Below are 19,874 nucleotides of genomic sequence, written 5' to 3'. Positions count from 1 at the left end.
GACACACACACACACACACACACACACACACACACACACACACACACACACACACACACACACACACACACACACACACACACACACACACACACACACACACACACACACACACACACACACACACACACACACACACACACACACACACACACACACACACACACACACACACACACACACACACACACACACACACACACACACACACACACACACACACACACACACACACACACACACACACACACACACACACACACACACACGGACTACGTACAAAGCCAACGATTCTTATTAAATTTTCAATGCACAATTTTACGTAAGTGCTTCAAGTTAATGTCGATTTCGTTTATTACATCTTCTATCATTTTTATTTATTTTCTTTCTTTTCTCTTTCTCTCTCTCTCTTTTTTTTAGCGTGAGCGTTTACACTTTGGTTTAAATAATGATGCATCGATTTATATTTACGCTTTTAAACAATGGTAAAGTTGATATATCCTCTAAAATTTAGGGTCCTTTCTCGTTTTTTTTTTTTTCCGTCCATTTTTATATGTCTGTCTGTATGTCTGTATGTATGCATGTGTCTGCCTGTCTGTCTGTTTGTATGTCAGTCTGTCTGTCTACCTCTTTTGTATGTTTAGCCCATCCGTTTGTTTATTTATCAATTTGTGTGCCTTTACCTCTCTCTCTCTCTCTCTCTCTCTCTCTCTCTCTCTCTCTCTCTCTCTCTCTCTCTCTCTCTCTCTCTCTCTCTCTCTCTCTCTCTCTCTCTCTCTCTCTCTCTCTCTCTCTCTCTCTCTCTCTCTCTCTCTCTCTCTCTCTCTCTCGGAGGTCTTGCCAGGATTTCGGAAACTCAGTCCAAGTTAATCCCATCTTCGCAGTCCGCCTCGATCCCCTTCCTTGGTGACCCCGCGAGAGAGAGAGAGAGAGAGAGAGAGGAGAGAGGAGAGAGGAAGTGATCACCATAAGACGTTCTCTCTCTCTATCTTCACCCGTTCTTCCCTTCTTCCCCTGGTCGTTAAGAGGGAACCCAGAGCGGAAAAATGCGCAGGGAACAGTCTTTGGTTTAGTTCATATATCTAGGGTGGTTTAATCTCCTTTTCTGCAATGTGGAGGATTGTTATTTCCCTCGTCTTAAGTTGTTTTCCCGTAAGGTGCTGGTGGTGGTGGTAGTGGTGGTGGTAGTGGTGGTGGTGGTGGGTAATGGTGCATTTTTTTTTTTTGTCTGTTTCTTCTTCCTTGTGTGTGTGTGTGTGTGTGTGTGTGTGTGTGTGTGTGTGTGTGTGTTTCTATTATGTGCAGCTTGTCTGTTTGTTTCTTAGTAAGTGCGTATGTGTATGTATTTTCTTATTTTCCTTCCTCCTCTTTTCTCTTCTCTGCTCTTCTGTTCCTTTATCTCTCTCTCTCTCTCTCTCTCTCTCTCTCTCTCTCTCTCTCTCTCTCTCTCTCTCTCTCTCTCTCTCTCTCTCTCTCTCTCTCTCTCTCTCTCTCGTCTCAAATTCTTGACTCGCTCTTGTCTAAACGCCACTCTGTCTTCACATTTGTCCTTGTTTTTATACTCCCCGCACAGACAAATGCAGGGGACGAAAAAGAACAGATAGACAGAAAGAGAGAGAGAGGGAGGGAGTAGCTCAGTTTCTTCCGTCTGTCGATTGTAACTATATTTTTTGGGTGACGTCACTTAGACCGCCGCGTTTGGCTTCCCCGTGAGATAGGCACCAGGAGACGACACTCGCGACTCGGAGGTACAGAATGGGGAAGAGCAGGTTGTGTTTGTGTACGCCTGCCTGATTGCCTGCTTGTCTCCCCGCCTGGCGACACACGGGAAGAGCAATGCTGTTTGTTCAGTGCAGTGGCGTGTCCGAGGATGAATGTTGTTTGTGTTGATTTGGTGATACGTGAAAATTTGTTGTCTCCTCTTGTGTTTTCCTTGCCTTTAGTGTTACTAGTGGTGGCGGTGATGGTGGTGGCGGTGTTTGGAAAAAGTATTTAGATATGTTTTTATTTGTGTTTTGGATTTCTCTGTAATTTCTTCGCCATATGACTTACAAATTGCTAAGGAAAATACATTAGTGGTCAATATTTTGCGGTTCTTACAGTTTTGTTCATGTTATTAGCAGTTTACGAGGAATTTACTCTACCGTTTGTGTTTTACGCTTTGTTTTTGTTTTATCCGAGAATAAGTTTTCTTTATTGGCTCATCCCGGTAATAGTGAAGTAACAAAAGAACTCTTCGAAACTCACAGAAGCAACTTGCAGCGTTCCTGAATGCTGGGCAAGAAAAACTGGACGGGGACCGGAAGCCAAGAGAGGTGAGGGCGGCGAGGCAGTCCATGGGTGAGGGTGAGTCGGGTGCTCAGTCAGCTTCCAGTTTTTGTTGGTCCAGTCAACAGGTTTCCAGTCTTTCAGTGAGTGAGGTAGCCATTCCGTGCCTGACTCAGCTGTATTTACTTCATGTTCAAGCTATAGTTGTCGTTCTACTAAAGTGTTGCTCTGAACTACATAAGTATTTTATTTCTTCTTACACAATGGATATTATAGAGTAATTTTCCCTTCCTGTACAGTTCAGGTAGCCCAACAAGGTGTGTCGTAAATCATATCAAGTTGCTATATTTAGTGAAATAATTCCTCGTTGTGGTGGAGAGCGCCATGTTATAGCGAGCGGTGGTGTGAGGCGAGCATAAATCAGCAGGCTGGTGCTTCGGAGCGTGTCAGGAGCTGCTTGGCTGACTGACTGCTGGGCCGATCATCCCCTAATAAGTCTTGTCGTGCATCCAAACTACACGTTGCCGTCATGATTACTGACACCAACACTCACAAATGACAAAAGATACGATTAGTGACGTGAACCATGACCCGCACCTTTGCTGTGTGCCGCCCTCCCGCACTGTTGTGCCGCCGTGTGACCCTCGTCAAGATGGCCGCCATCAGCCAGACACTCTTTCGCCTCACTTCCAGGTGCTCACTTCACTGAGCACCTCGTCGTCATGCTCACTATTCATCTTTCATGCCACTAATATATATATATATATATATATATATATATATATATATATATATATATATATATATATATATATATATACAAATAGGAAATGACTTTCTTTACCGATGATATTGAATATTGAGAGAGAGAGAGAGAGAGAGAGAGAGAGAGAGAGAGAGAGAGAGAGAGAGAGAGAGAGAGAGAGAGAGACGAGTACACAAATAGGAAATGACTTTCTTTACCGATGATATTGAATATTATGAAGTCTCGGGAGCAACAGATTTCCGTGAAAAAGCAAATACACAACAAGAACGATTAAGCTGTCGACAGAGGAGGCCCCGATAACCCTGCCACTCTGGACAGATGTAGGCAGGTGCGGACAGGTGTGTGGCACTAGCAGAACACGGACTTACCTGCCAGTCTTGGTGATGATCATCTCGGTGCCCAGGTCGTGGAATTTCTCCCACAGCTCCTTGGTCTCCAGGTAGCAAGTGACACCCCGTAGGTCCTCACAGTTGCAGGAGCCCTCCAGCCGCGCCCTCTTTGAGTCCCGTCCGTCTGAGGAGGACGTGGTGCTCTTGGGACTCGTGGCGTTGTCTGGGTCGTCCTTCGAGGCATCGGAGGAAGAAGTCACTTCCTGCGGCTCCTGGTCGTCGTCAGGCAGAGAGAGGGGCCGCGGCGAGGGCGTCCGCGACAACTTGCCTGAAAGGAGCCAAGAAAATATCCATCAGCATCCTGGGCAGATTTTCTTCTCATTATTACAAGTTACGACGGAAACGTATAATCCCGCTATGTGATTTTCTGCTTCAAAGTAATTTGAAATAAAAAAGAATCAAACGTGTAAAGTTGAATAGGACTCAGGCACGGGATTATTATATATTGCAAGAAGTGCAAGAAGAAACATACAAAAGTGTGTAATTCTCTGTAATACCCGCGGCGCTCGTCATGCTGCTTCTCCTCGGCCGCCACGACTCCGCAACTCTCAACCGCAGAAAGTGATGTTCGCGCCTCTTCCTCTGGCAGAGAGATCAGGTGGCGGTACTTACGACGAGGGTTAAAAGAACGAAAAAGAACAACATCCACTGAGGTGCCAGTTACAAAAGAAACGTCAAAAGATCATCCAAAATTGGAGGACAAAACTGTCATGAAATCCCCCTCTGCTCTTCAAGGAGTTCATTTACGTGTGTGACTTGGTACCGACTATCTTGATTTTCATTCATTACAGTCTTTTTACCTGCATGAGCTCACAATTTGCTAGTTTGCAATGAATGCTTGATAATCCTGACCTTACAGCCTTTGTGCGCCGATTAATTGGTTTTGACACTCAAGTTTCAAGATTAGTTTGGACAGATCTTGTTTGTGAAGCTTTAATGCCACGAAAGGGAAGTGAAGTGACCATTTCTGAATACTTCAAGTACATTGGTGGTGACGCGTGAACGAAGCTTAGTTTGGATGTGAAATGTTATATGCAACAAATGTAGCACTTGTATTTCTATATTTGTTTGTTTTTCATTTGCATAATTCCCGACTTATGCTTTCTCTCTCTCTCTCTCTCTCTCTCTCTCTCTCTCTCTCTCTCTCTCTCTCTCTCTCTCTCTCTCTCTCTCTCTCTCTCTCTCTCTCTCTCTCTCTCTCTCTCTCTCTCTCTCTCTCTCTCTCTCTCTCTCTCTCTCTCTCTCTCTCTCTCTCTCTCTCTCTCTCTCTCTCTCTCTCTCTCTCTCTCTCTCTCTCTCTCTCTCTCTCTCTTTGCAGTACTAGAAATGTTTCAGATGTTACTCTATCACTGGTATCTTAGCCGTTCACAACTCTATAGTCTCCCATCAGTTTCAAAACTTTTAATTGTTTTCTACATTGCGTCTCATTTCCCGCCATATACGCTTTCACCTCCTGCAGAATACCCGGGGAGTCTACTAGAAGGATCAGAAAATTCCTGGTTTACCTTTTGCCGGCATTGTATTGTACTGATTACCAAATCAATTTTAATCAATCATGCGTCACTCATGCATGTACACCACCAAAGAGTGAGATGGGCGTGGTGATGTTTAGTAATGAGTATTTCTCTGGATGATGAGCACCACTGTCAAGGCCCTACCTGATTAATTGACTACTTCGTGACTCACCATTTCTTTTCTCGTGATATTGAAATGAACCAACAATCTAGTGATGAGTTGAGCAGTAAATGTCAGCCATTGATGTGCAGGAAAACTACGTAGATGAGCAGGATGTGCATATATAAGAAACTTTTAGCAACATTCTTAAAGTAGCGGTGTTGGTCACGATCCTGTGTGACTGAACCCTCAATTACTGATGACTTATGAAATCCAATCAATTAAGATGTTTGAAAATCTCTTCTTGCAAACCGCGATCACGGTTGCATCACTCTGCATTCCTGATCTGGCTGTGCCTTATCGCAGAGATATCATCGTATGAAGTTCTTTGCTTTCGAGGCTTCAGTGAGGTCTTTTTGTAACTAATCCCTCAGGCTCAGAGCTTAAATTCTCGTGTATCATAGTCAACTGCTTTTGGCTCATACTCTCCGCTGCAGTGTGGAATCGTGCACGATTGCTGTGGTGGCATTATCTCCGCCAGGCCTGAGCATCCAAGTGCACGTGTTATCGCGGTGCTCGGCGTTCATTAACAAGCCATCTCTATTATGTGTCAATGATCCAATTCCACAAGTTATTCACTTTTTTGCCGCTGATGAATCCTTGAAATTCCTGAGTGAGAGATTTGCTATTCTTGCTTTAGTGGTGCTTTCATAAAAATTAATGTAGTTATTATTTATTCATTTATTTATTTATTTATTCATTTTTGTTGCGCTGCAGTGAAAGTACAGTTGTGTTGGAATGTTTATGCTCTTTAGCCAGTAAAGTGTGTTCCGTATATATTTCGTCCAGTTATCCATTAGCAACGTTTTCTTCATTAACTTTTTTTTTACATTTTCAAGAAAATCGTCCATTACGTTATCTTCTTTGTTTCACTTTGAGTTCATGAAAGGCATTTTATTGCCACCAACATTTGCGTTACCCTGTCCAAAAGAGTTACATGCATTTCTCAATGTTTGTAAAGCTCTTACTCTCCACCTCTACTAACCTCACCAGTAAATGTCTTAACGCTTTCATTTGATTTTTTTAATTCGGATTTGATACAGGAATGTTATCATCCTTTTGAAGAGTGGTGACAGGACACTTTCCTTTGGCTGGCCGCGTACCGAACCGTCGCCAGCAGCCAACGTGCGCACGCCGCTCGGAACAAATTTGTGCCTCTTGATCATCACCGACACGACAGAAACTGGGAAGAGGACAGACTTAGGTAGCTAAACAGAGATAGACGGACAGACGGAGTATGGTGAAGTGAACAGTCAGACAGACAGAGACCGAAAGGAGGGAGACAATTACATAGACAGACAAAGATATAGACAGACAGATAGATTGTAGATAGAGGTAGGCAGGCTAATGAATAGATAAAGAAAAGACAAAGATAAAAAGACAAGAAAATAAGGAACTGATATCTTTTATCGATATTTTCATGCTAATTGTTCTACTGATCTTGCTAACTGCATGCCTCGCCTCCTCCTGCGGCCTCGCTTTACAAGGCTTTCTTCTTCCTCTCATCCCTATTCTGTCCAGCTCTCTAACACAAGAGTTAACCAGTGCTCTCAATCATTCACACCTTTCACTGGTAAACTCTGGAACTCCCTCCCTGCATCTGTATTTCCGAATTCCTACGACTTGTCTTCTTTAAGAGGGAAGTATCGAGGCATTTACTCCCTAATTTTGGCTGACGCTTTTCTACTTTTTAGAGAGCCAGCACTCAAGTGGGCCTTTTTTTTTAATCTTTTTTTTTTCCATTGGCTGGCGCTCTTCCCTATATATAAAAAAAGCAGACTTGCATGGAAGTTGACAGTCATAAAAGGACACACACACACACACACACACACACACACACACACACACACACACACACACACACACACACACACACACACACACACACACACACACACACACACACACACACACACACACACACACACACACACACACACACACACACACACACCTGGTAAGCGAGTCGGGAGGCGGTGCACAAAATTTATCGCGTGGAGGCGAGGAAGCGGCGGGACTGAAACTCGTCGTGGCAATTATGAGAGATGAACAGGACGTGGCTGCGCTGAGGACTTGAATGGTAATAACAGTAATAAGATAGATGGATGGATGGATGGATGGGGCGGTCCTCTGTCCTAACTGTGAAATGGATACGCCCATCCTCGCACACACAAAAAATTAAGCTAACTCTCTCTCTCTCTCTCTCTCTCTCTCTCTCTCTCTCTCTCTCTCTCTCTCTCTCTCTCTCTCTCTCTCTCTCTCTCTCTCTCTCTCTCTCTCTCTCTCTCTCTCTCTCTCTCTCTCTCTCTCTCTCTCTCTCTCTCTCTCTCTCTCTCTCTCTCTCTCTCTCTCTCTCTCTCTCTCTCTCTCTCTCTCTCTCTCTCTCTCTCTCTTACTACTTTCCCTTGTGTATGTGTCTCTTCCCTTCTCACCATTCTCTTTTCTTTACCATCTTTCATCTCCTCACCATCTTCCTTTCCCTTCCCCCTCCTCCTTCTCTATTCCCTCCTCTCCCTTTCGCATCGCCGTGCAGGCCCAGTCGACGTGGGGATCAGATCAACACGAGGATTTTACTCGTTTTTCTAAACATTTTTGTACTCTTTCAACAGATTCGCTTTCTCTCTCTCTCCTCTCTTATTCCACCCCCGCATTCATCTCTCTCTCTCTCTCTCTCTCTCTCTCTCTCTCTCTCTCTCTCTCTCTCTCTTTCTTTCTTAGGTCTCCTGTGGTTCCCTTGTGGTTTCTCCTTGGGACGTAAGATTTGTGGTGCCGTTATGGGTCTCTCTCCCCTCTCTTATTCCACCCCCGCATTCATTTCTCTCTCTCTCTCTCTCTCTCTCTCTCTCTCTCTCTCTCTCTCTCTCTCTCTCTCTCTCTCTCTCTCTCTAATCCTGTGGCGTAATTTCGGTCTATTTAAATGACTAGAATATTGCAAAATCAGACTTCTGGTACGTTGCCACACGTAACGAATCGTAAAAGGTGAGGAAGAAAACAAAGAAAAAAAAAAAACTAACCAAATGAAATAAAGAAGCTGTCATATCTGAGATGTCCTAAAATATGCTAATGCTTTAAAAACGTCGAGGTTAGTAAACGCTTTCCTTGCAGTGACTTGTAGAAATTTATCACGAGTATCAGGCAGCGACCTCTGGCGAGTTGAGGTGTTAAGAGGTACTGCTGGCTGGCACTTAAGTCAACCAAGGACAGAGTTACAGATGGGAGGTGTGTTGTGGATTCTTTTAAAAGGCAGACTTAATCACCGTGTCCACCATCAAAGCTTCCAGTGAGGTTGTAATGACTTATCGCTGACTCTTGACTGTTGGGTGTGTTTGCCCGTGCCTGTGTTTAGGTACCTGTGATTGGAATTTGCAGTTTTAATAGTTGCTCTTGTTTTAAGGGAAGGCCATCTTAGTTTCGCATGGGATTTTTATGAGGCGATTTTTATTTTATTTCTCTCTCTCTCTCTCTCTCTCTCTCTCTCTCTCTCTCTCTCTCTCTCTCTCTCTCTCTCTCTCTCTCTCTCTCTCTCTCTCTCTCTCTCTCTCTCTCTCTCTCTCTCTCTCTCTCTCTCTCTCTCTGTGTGTGTGTGTGTGTGTGTGTGCGTGTGTGTGTCGTCTCTATAAGCTTTCTTAATTCATCCTACGAGTATTTAGCAATTCCTTCTTCTTCTCCACCTCCTCCTCCTCCTCCTCCTCCTCCTCCTCCTCCTCCTGACCACAGACTGCCCACACTCACACTAGCCATGGTTCTCGAGGGAATCACACGCACCACCCGCTGGAAGAAAGAGAACACGAGACATGTGGCGGAGGACGCAGCGCCGGAGACTTATTTCCTTGAAGGATTGAAGGTTATAAGGCCGCAGGGGAGTGAGGGAGGGAAGAATGGCGCCAGGGAGGGAGGGAAGGAGGGATCTGGTTGGCGACAGGATGTGGAAGTGCGCTGTGTGCCTCCCTCCTATTGGTCGTTTGCGCCATCGCCCCCACCAATGACCGGTCGCCACAGCCCCGTCTGATTGAAGGGGAGTAAAATACAGGCTGGATTTCACCTAATACGCAGGACTTGTGTTTAGGGAATTACGCAGCCCAATTTTTTCATCGTTAACATCCGCTGACGGTAATATGAGACCTGGCGTGGCGTAAACTTATGGCGTTATGGAGGGGACGTGTGTGTGTGTGTGTGTGTGTGTGTGTGTGTGTGTGTGTGTGTGTGTGTGTGTGTGTGTGTGTGTGTGTGTGTGTGTGTGTGTGTCATGGTCATGGTGACAAGACATTCTGAAGCTTTACACCATGAAAGGGAATATTTATTTAACGGAAGTTCTATAATATTTCTTAGCTTTTTTGTTCGTTTTTTTTTTCTTTACCTTTACACGTTCCTTTCCTTTGGTTTGTTCAGTTTCAGCGACGATGACGAGGTTTTGATTTTTCTGCGAAGTGGATCAAACATTTATTTTTGTCTTGTTCGTTGTTGCTAATTTATTGTTGACTCGAGAATGTTGAGTCCTCTTGGGTGTCTTTTGTTTTGAGTTTTTGTGTGATTAGTTAGTCCGTTTCTTCATGTTTTCATTTTTGTTTCTAAAAGTCGATTTTTTTCTCTTTCCTTTTCTCTCCTCACCTCTCTCTCTCTCTCTCCTCTTCTCACCCTCTCCTCTTCCTGACATAACCACCATTGAAACATTCTATATACACCTTCCTCTTCCTCTTTCTCCTCTTCCTCCTCCTCCTTCTCCTCCTCCTCTTGTCCATTCCAGCTCGTACAACCTCCTCCTTCATCGACAAACCACAGCAAGGCAGCCATCACTCACCGCCATCACCGCCACTACCACCGCCAGTTTTCCAGGAGTTGAAGAGCCCTTGAATTAATCATCGAGAACTATTCCTCCTCGAGAATGATAAATAAGAAAAAAATAAAAGTATGCCACGGCGCTACCTCGCACATTACTCTCAACGCAAACCACCCACGGCAAATTTGCACGCCTGTTTCCCCACACGCTCGTCCTCGGAGGTGGCCAGTTCTCGGTAGCGCTGGGACTTATTCATGATGCTCTAGGAAGTGTGGGTATTAGGGGTTCGGCAGGAGAGGGTGTCGCATGGCTTGAGAATCGACGAGCTGTGTGTGTGTGTGTGTGTGTGTGTGTGTGTGTGTGTGTTGGGAGGGGGGGTTGCTGTTCCTCCTTACGTAGTATACGCTTGGCTTCGCTTGCTTTGGCTGGCTTTGGTTGCTTTGATTTGCTTTGGTTTGGCTTGGTCGATTGTTGTGAATGCTTGGCAGGACTCGAGTTTTGTTGTGTTCAGTGTGTGTGTGTGTGTGTGTGTGTGTGTGTGTGTGTGTGTGTGTGTGTGTGTGTGTGTGTGTGTGTGTGTGTGTGTGTGTTCATCTTTCCCTTGTTACACACAAAACAAAACAACGCACAACATATCTAAATAACACACACACACACACACACACACACACACACACACCTATTCAACAACACTTCACTAGAGTTGAGAAATCGCCTTGAATCATCACCAGAACGGATTACTTTAGGGGATGAAAACCTTTTGCTTCCCCCACACACGCGCCCTCCCTCTTGCCTCACGTCCTGCTGTGGGAGACGTGGAACAGGGAAGGGAGCTACGGAGGGTCAGTGTGAGTGGGTGCTGGAGAGAGGAGGAGCTGGGAGGGGGTGGGGGATTGTGTAGGTGGTGTTTTGATTGTTACTGAGGGAAGGAAAGAATAGAACTCGTGATTTGAAATTTAGTGATGATGTGATGTACTCCAAGTGTCACTGAGTCAGAGAGAGAGAGAGAGAGAGAGAGAGAGAGAGAGAGAGAGAGAGAGAGAGAGAGAGAGAGAGAGAGAGAGAGAGAGAATTTTCAAGTGTTCTCGTAAGCCCAATGAAAGTCTAACAAAATTTTTACCCTCATTGAAAACCCGATTAGTCTTTTTTTTTCTACAGCCTTTGAAAACACGAGATAAATTCTAAAACCCATATTAAAAATTTCTACTGCAACCCAAGAAAATGTTAGTATGGTTTCATGTCAAGAATTCTATCGCAAGAGATTATTTGAGGGTAATGGGTAAAGTGATCCCTCTGCCATGGTGACACCGTGGCTTAGCTATTCCTTGTATTTTCTATTCTCCAAAAAGGGGTGAATTTCTGTGCTATCCCTCTACTACTTTCAAAATACTGTATGTTTAGTTACACAGATTTTTAATGGTAGTTTTTCGGTTTTGGAGACAAATTTACAAGATTTATATAATATTAACAGGAAAAACACTCTTGAAAACCAGGATGTTTATCTTTATGGCCTTTGATAACAGTAGCAGTGAGAGGGGAGTGTTTGTGAACACGAGAGAGAGAGAGAGAGAGAGAGAGAGAGAGAGAGAGAGAGAGAGAGTGAGAGGAGAGAGAGAGAGAAATGGTATTCACGCAGAACAGCTGTCGAGTACAAACTGTCACCGCTACTCTTCTTAGAAATGACTGTGTGTGTGTGTGTGTGTGTGTGTGTGTGTGTTCAAGAGTACTCGTGTCCCTGGCTGAGCGCTACGTGAGTGTACATGTAATGGCAGGGCTTTTAAGGTGTACCTCTATGGGTTGGCATGACCGCACTCCCTGATTGACAAGCCAGGGGCAGATTAGTCGCGGGAAATCTTGGTATCATCGGGGGAAGCTTTATCAAGACTTATCAGCAGACTTTGCGGGGATTTACACTCACCGTAGTAATTCGGTCACAGATCCTTAACGACAAGACTTCACCGTGTCCGTGTGAATATATGGAATTCATAAGCTTGCACTGAGTCGCGGAAGTTAATGTATATAATATTGATTAATGCTGATGATAGTGTTGATATTATCAGAGACGAGACTGAAAGTTATGAAGGTGAGTGTAAGGATGAGTATGTGTCTTGCCCCGCAGTGAACGTATTGATGAAAAAATCCCTTGAGGCATGAAAGAAGGTAATGAGTTGCGGCACCGCGTCTTCTCACTCCTACAAAGAAGTTTCACGGAATTATAGCCGATTTAGCTACGAATGGTGTACAGTGCTAACCAACATCTGCATTAGGATTTTCAACCCTTCCCTGCTGTGGTTGTGTTTGTATAGCATTCATAGCACTACGAAGAATGCTTTACGAATACAAAAGACAGAGAATAGGATTTTAACTTATCTCGAAACTCCAGAACTATTTAAGAGATTGTTGCACAAAGATAACTGGCTAAATATTTGTAGATGATTATGGAAAGAAAAAAAATTGGTATTGAGGGAACTAAAAGAGCTTTACGTGACATAAAAGCCTGGAAAAAAAATATATATATATATATAAAGCAGCCTCTGATCTTCACCAGTGTACGACAGATCACGTGACAGACAAAAATATTCACCTCGTAGTTCATGAGAGGAGCGAGTCATATCTGTCCTTTACTCGGCAGGAGCGGAGTGACTTGGAAATATGACGTAGTTTTGATAATTATAAGGTAGTAGTGAAACTGAAATTAATACCATGATCTCTCTCTCTCTCTCTCTCTCTCTCTCTCTCTCTCTCTCTCTCTCTCTCACACACACAGGACCAAGCCGAGCCGGATCCCCTGTGCACCCCCCGTCGAGGTCTGCGTCAGGTAAGTACCATCGCTCCCTGCACAGCCTCCAGTACACGTAAATCACCCAATTTATGTAAGACGTCGCTGTTAAATGCTCGTTAAAGGAGGCTGCTAACGACTGCCTGGGTTTTGTGGAGGGAACAGAGGGAGGAGGAGAAGGAGGAGGGTAGGAGGAGGAGGTGATGGTGATAGTATATGGCGCCAAGGAAGGGTAGTGTTAAGGGATTGGTTCAGGAATGTGTATGGTGATGCATGTATAGGTGTGTGTGTGTGTGTGTGTGTGTGTGTGTGTGTGTGTGTGTGTGTGTGTGTGTGTGTGTGTGTGACGTGTGCCGGGAGACAGTTAGGGGATGGTGGGTGCCTCGGCGCTTGGTAACTGGCCGTAAAAGTGGTGAGTGAAGTTAATGTGCAGTGTCTCCTTTTTCTTTTCCTGGTACGAACACCTCTAACCGGCCATTGCCATCCCGACACACACACACACACACACACACACACACACACACACACACACACACACACACACACACACACACACACACACACACACACACACACACACACACACACACACACACACACACACACACACACACATAGCTCCCAGTGTTGTCTTGTCTCCAGAGCACTTCACATGATTTTTTTTTTTTTTATTTGCCGTATTGTATTTTCATTTTCCTTCCACTTATAAAAGCTGACGTCACTGAGAGCACAAGTCCTTCATCACCCTCTTGATTGATGTACGATTCCGCGCCGCCTCCTTCGCTCATCTCTTAAAGCCTTTCTCTTCTCTTCACTTTACCGCCGAGAATGTTAGTTTGGATTCCATTGCCGCTTATCCTACCACGCCTCTCCCCGCCCCGCCCCGCCCCGGCCCCAAATGGTGTATACTGGCGGCGCTGCCCTCGCTTTACCTCGTCTACTTAACAATTTATTTCCACGGACGCCTCTTGTTTATATGCGATCAGAGGAGAGTCCGAGGCTCGTCGTGTGGCTTCGCGAGGGTTGGGAAGGGGTTGTGGGGAGAGGGCAGGGCGGAGCAGGTCATCACTGTGCTGGGGACCTGATGGGCTGGGATGGGGAGTATGGGAGGAGGAAGGCTGCGGTGGGTGGGTATGTGGTGAGGTGGGTGGGTGGGCGGTCTGGCGAGTAAGTAATGGGAGCAAACAAGTGAATGATTTATCCCGCGAGGAACAATTTACAGCGGCGGCCTCAGCAGCCCGCCGCGTGGTGATTTGCGGCTGATGTATCGTCCGTGCGTGCAGGGGCAAATGACAGAGCAGCGCGCAGCCTCACACCTCCACTCTGTTATTGGCGGCCAAATAACTACCTTCACGGCGATACAAGGCCGTCTGATGGGGCAGGGCGGTGCGGGCCTCACCTAATTCTCATCCTCGGGTTAAGTGGGCGGCAGCCAGACAGGCCACTGTGGACTTACAGGAACCATCTTTTCGCCCGCCGATGCTGAGTTTGCGAAGACCGCGTCCCTGTTGGTCCGGCACGAGAAGAGGAGGAGGAGGGGGCAGTGGTGTTGGTGGAGGAGGTGGTGGTGGTGGTGTCGGTGGAGAAGGAGGAGGAAGAAGGATCAGATGGAGGTGTGGGAGATGAAAAGATGACCATCGACAAGAGTACGTGTTGCTACTTTGTGTCCCCTGTTGTGATATTTCAATACAAGCTTACTGCAAATTTAATCTTTTAAAACCTGATGGTTGAGGGAGACAGGAAAAATAGCAGGACAACATTAACGTTTGAAACTCTGTGTGCTTTAGAAGAACGTAAACACGGCATCCTCTGAACACATTTCCGAAAATAATTTGATGAGAAATTATGGAACTTTTTATCGAACCCCGCGCCAAACCCGGCGAGGACACCGATAGCGAGAAAATGAACCTGAACAAAGTGTAGTACATGTTTGCAAAGAAAATTTACGCGCCATAATAAGCCGATGGACGCGCGGTATAGCAAATCAAGAAAGGGATGAAGAAGTAAAAATACGAGAGACGCAAAACCAACCACACCTTAAGTGCCGCGGAATTTAAATGATCAAACTTGAACGGAATGGGAACGGATCGAAATATATTGCACTGGGAGACAATCTTGACCTTTTCTCCTGAGCTGCAGCACGAGAATGGCCGCACCGGAAATTAACTGACCCGAAATAACCCGAATTAGTCTGATTTGTGATGAACGGACGCAACCTGCTCACCCTCACACTCAACCACCCGAGACCAACCCAGCCGAGACCTCCCACTTCAACTATCTTTTTTCCGGACCGAAGTGATCTGAACCGAATCGAGCCGAGGTGAGATTAGGTGAGGTGAGCATGTATGAAAAGGTGGTCTCAGTGCAGGTCGCCGCCATTAACACACACACACACACACACACACACACACACACACACACACACACACACACACACACACACACCAGATAAGAGACTTGCTTTGTGTTGCTTGTTGAGTGTGTGTATGTATATATGTATGTGCATCTGTGTACGCACCCACTCCCTCTTTTCCTCCTCCTCCTCCTCCTCCTCCTCCTCCTCCTCCTCCTCCTGCAACTCACATGCATTGCTGATGTCCCTCCCAATTTTCTCCTCTTCCAAACCACTTGCTTACGACTCCTCCTCTCTCCTTTTCTCCCTCCCTCCTTCCTCGCTTCTTTCCTGACTCCTCCTCCTCCTCCTCCTCCTCCTCCTCCTGCAGGCGTGAGTGAACAAAGCAAAGCGACCAGGCAGCAGAGAAGGAAAACCGAAAATGGACCTTTGCATTTACACCGACGACGAAAGAGAGAAAAAAAGAAAGACGCTAAAACGTGTAGCCATAGTAGAGAGAGAGAGAGAGAGAGAGAGAGAGAGAGAGAGAGAGAGAGAGGAGAGTTATACGTGTGCCGTGACCTTCCCTTCCTTCGTCAGTAGAGTTTTGACATGTACTGAGTCTTGTGCACTGGATTGGAGGCAGCACGGCGCGGTCTTACGGAGGGCCACGGCACGGGGCGGCGGAGGCGGAGTCTGGCCTTGATCTGACGTAGGAGTGACGGGACGCGGCGGAACATGGCCCGGAGATGAGACTGTGCCACGTTATACCGAAGGAGTGCAGCAGGAAGGGGTGAAGGAGTAGTAGAAGTGATGGTAGTGGTAGTAAGAGGAGGAGGAGGAGGAGGAGGAGGAGGAGGAGGAGGAGGACGAAGAATAAGAGAAGGAGGAGATAGAATATTTGTATGATGGAATATTTGCATGACGGAATAGAATAATCATTTTTCATTTGACGAGGCAAAGAGAGAGAGAGAGATATATAGTTAGATAGGTACATAGGTAGATATATAGACAGAGAGAGAGAGAGAGAGAGAGCATTTACATAATTATCAATAAAATTTCTATACTTTCTCTCTCTCTCTCTCTCTCTCTCTCTCTCTCTCTCTCTCTCTCTCTCTCTCTCTCTCTCTCTCTCTCTCTCTCTCTCTCTCTCTCTCTCTCTCTCTCTCTCTCTCTCTCTCTCTCTCTCTCTCTCTCATTCCAGGTATGTAATGTTTCGCTTTAATGTCGTGTCGTGTAAAGCTAAATTGGAACAACTTAATCTATTCTAACTTGTAACACACACACACACACACACACACACACACACACACACACACACACACACACACACACACACACACACACACACACACACACACACACACACACACACACACTACAACGTAACAAATTCACTAACTCATATTTCTCCACTTTTTGTCCCATCCTTGTTTTTGTTAATGATACTTCCCTTTTTCTCTCCTCCTCCTCCTCCTCCTCCTCCTCCTCCTCCTCCTCCTCCTCCTCCTCCTCCTCCTCTTACATGGGTATTTGTAATGTCGGATCACCTTTAACGGCATTGTGTAGCTTCGGGTGTTAAATGTTGTGGTTCCTGTGTGTCATGTCATTAGTGTTTTTGTGTACGTGGTGTTGCGTTACCTTTTTGTGTGGGTCGCGTTAAGTCATAGGTGTGTTGTGTGTATGTGTGCATGTATGTGCTGTAGGTGTTTTTGTGGTGTTATTTGTTATTATCCATATGTAATGTCTTTATTTACTCGTCTCACCTACTCTGTCTCTCTGTCTCTCTGTCTCTTTCTCTTTCTCTTTCTCTCTCTCTCTCTCTCTCTCTCTCTCTCTCTCTCTCTCTCTCTCTCTCTCTCTCTCTCTCTCTCTCTCTCTCTCTCTCTCTCTCTCTCTCTCTCTCTCTCTCTCTCTCTCTCTCTCTCTCTCTCTCTCTCTCTCTCTCTCTCTCTCTCTCTCTCTCTCTCGCAGCACACCTTTCCATTTATGCATCACCTGTTTAGCACCATCCCCCCCGCACCTCCTCCCTGCTTTATGCACCTATCCGTTCATCTCAGGCTGCTATCTGTGTCCATCAGCCCTCCTACCTACCCACTTACTCACCCATCCGTCTCCCGCCTCTCCTCGTACCTGTCCACTTACCTATACATTCCCATTAACCTGCCCTTCTCCAAGCTCCCTCATCTATTTGCCACGACATAATTAATTTTCATCCCTCCACCACCACCACCACCACTACCTTCCTGATTTTATATATATATATTTTTTTTTTCAGTCTTTCTTTCTCTCTTTCTTAATTCCTCGTCGTCGTACATACGTGGCTACAGTTTCCTCCGATATAATAGCGGGTCTTACTAATAAATAACGAGTAATGAGTAGGTTATATAATACGTGGTCAGGCGTGTTATTAAAAAGAGATACCAAGCTTCCTACTGACGAAGTCGACGAAGATGAAGCGACGAGAGACCTTAGCTAATACCCGGGTGGTCTAATTGGTGGCGCTCGGGAGGAGGAAGAGGAGGAGGAGGGGAGGAAGAAGAGGAAGGAAAGGGGGGGAGGAAGATAGGAAAGACGGAGAACTAACAGAAGAAAAAAAAAAGGAAAGGCCGAGAAGAGAACAGGAGGAAGAGGAAGAAGATAATATGAGAAAGAGGAGGAGGAAGAAGACAAGGAGGAGGAGGATAGGAAAGACGGAGAATAACAGAAGGAAAACGGAGAAAAAAAGAAAGGTTCAAAAGAAAAGGGAAAGAGGAAGAAGGTGATAGGAGGAGGAGAAAGAGGAGACTGAGAAGGAAAGATGAGGAGAGAAGAACGATTTACTTAAGACGAAAGAGGAATTTGAAAGAAGATAAGATAAAAACGAAAAACAAAGAATACGAAAGAAAAGAGAGGAAGAGAAAAAGAAGAGGAAAGGTTAAGATGAGGAAAGAAAGACGCGACAAGAGGCGAAGGAGAATGGACGTTACCAAAAGACCAGTCATTATTATCGCCGCTTCTCCACCGCCGCCCCACGCCCGCCGCGCTGACTGATGGTGCCCAGGCGTTGGTTAGCGTTTGGCTCCGCTCGGCCGCCGCGTGAGAGATGCCCGCTAACACTCTCTCCAGGTACACTCTCTTACTTCTGCGCCTTCTACGGATACACTTATGGTTTCTATCTTAATTTTTGAAAGGTTGTTTTCCATTTCAGTATTTGTGGTTTTTAGTAACTCATTTTGTCTCGACCTTACTTCTTGTTCTACTTTCTTCTTGTCTTTCTCCTCCTCCTTCTCCTCCTCCTCCTCCTCCTCCTCCTCCTCCTCCATTTTCTTCTCTTCCTCATCGTCTTTTCGTCGTGAACCTCCCCAGCTTCGTTCTTCTTTCTTGTTCTTTCGTTCTTTTATTCTTATTTCTTTCGTTTTTGTTATCGTTATCCTTTTTGTTCTTGTTTGGTTATGAATTTCTGCCATATTATTTGCCCTCCTCCTTCTTGTTCTCCTCTTCCTTCCTCTCACGAAAGAATAAATCTCTAGCAGCTATGCAAGGGATTAAATATCTGTTGCAGTTCTCCGTCCACTTTCCCTTGCCTTCACTGCATAATCTTAAATCTTTTTTCTGCATTAATTCCAATAAAACGTGACTGCGGCGCTTCCTTCCATTTATTCACGTTTAAAAGAAATATCTAGTTCATGTTTCCTTCACTTCCCTCCTCACTCTCTTTTTTTAGGTTTTAACGGTTGTCAGGAAAATTCTTTGTATTCGCGACACAATATGCAACAGGAAGGTATAACTCACGGTGTTAGAAGTGTTATAACCCCGCACCTTTCTTCTTTATCTCTTATTTATCATCATTGCTTCTTTTTATCGCTATTGTCAACGCAGTTTCAGGTTTTGGTTGAGTTCCTCTGAAGTCTGCGTGACTTTTTAACAGTAAGAGAAAAAAAATGTTGCTGGGAAGAGAAATTGTGGTTTTCTTGGTGTTTTCTTATTTGTTTTTTATTATCATCACTGTTTTGATAACCATTGGCAGTTTGGCAATGTGGATTCTGGATTTGGTTGAGTTTCAGTGACGTTGAGAGTCTATCGGATTGGTATCGTTGGTATATTTCCAAGATTTTCTTCCTCGTTATTACCTCTACTATTTTTTTTTATGATTCATTGACTTCGTGAATTTAGCGTATCTTTTTTCTTAAATATGAATTCTCCATCTTTCTTCTTTTATTCTCAGTTTTGATTTTCATTCTTTCTGTCACTATTGTCACTGCGGTTTTTATATTTTCTTCAGTTTCCGTGACATCGTAAGTCAACGACATTTTCTTCGTAGCTTTTTATGTTCATCTTTATGGAAAAAAAGAAAAGGTGACAAAGACGATACATTTTCCCCAGTAGTCTTTGGTGAGGCAGCAAATTAGTAGGATTACGTTTCATATGTACTTCTGTTTCAGTGACAGGTAAGTCAACAGTTTTTTTTTCCTATCTGTTCATCTTTAAGAATAACAGACAAAAAACGAAAATTTTCCTTTCAATCTTCAGTGAAACAGGGACTTAATGATTATCCACATTTTTATTCCTCTCCATAGCCTCTCCGCAGCCTCCTTAACATTTCAGCTGAGAAAACTGTCTTGTAACGCAAAACCAAATGTAGCTACGCATAAAATTTGTGACGTGAAGAGTGACATTTCCCTGTGGTCGAACGCTCTGCCCTTCAGTGGAAAATGCAAGAACGCAAAGACAAAGCGTGGATGTCTTTTCTCGTCCTGGTGACAATGGCGTGGCTGGCGTGCATGCGTCCGAGTCCTTGACGCCAGGGAAACATGCAAGGCCACGCTGGTGACATATTGGCAAAAAGCATTTGGAGTTAATAGATGCAGCAGTGAGGAGGGAACGAAGAACAAAATAATGATGAGAGA

At 45.0% G+C, this 19,874-nt stretch overlaps 1 protein-coding gene across 2 annotated transcripts in view; it reads right to left on the bottom strand.

The window, feature by feature from the left end:
* LOC123503675 (T-box transcription factor TBX20-like) overlaps nt 1-19,874 on the bottom strand; it is a 130,407-nt gene that overhangs the window by 106,967 nt on the left and 3,566 nt on the right. For both annotated transcript variants that reach the window (XM_045253634.1, XM_045253635.1), the window contains exon 2: nt 3,403-3,691. In XM_045253634.1, coding sequence (XP_045109569.1) covers nt 3,403-3,691 — 289 coding nt within the window. The remainder of the gene's footprint in view (nt 1-3,402; nt 3,692-19,874) is intronic.

The sequence above is a fragment of the Portunus trituberculatus genome, chromosome 14 (genome assembly GCF_017591435.1).
Source record: "Portunus trituberculatus isolate SZX2019 chromosome 14, ASM1759143v1, whole genome shotgun sequence".
Classification (NCBI taxonomy): Eukaryota; Metazoa; Arthropoda; class Malacostraca; order Decapoda; family Portunidae; genus Portunus; species Portunus trituberculatus.
The sequence above is the reverse complement of the archived record's forward strand: the minus strand, read 5'-3'. Positions and strand labels throughout refer to the sequence as shown.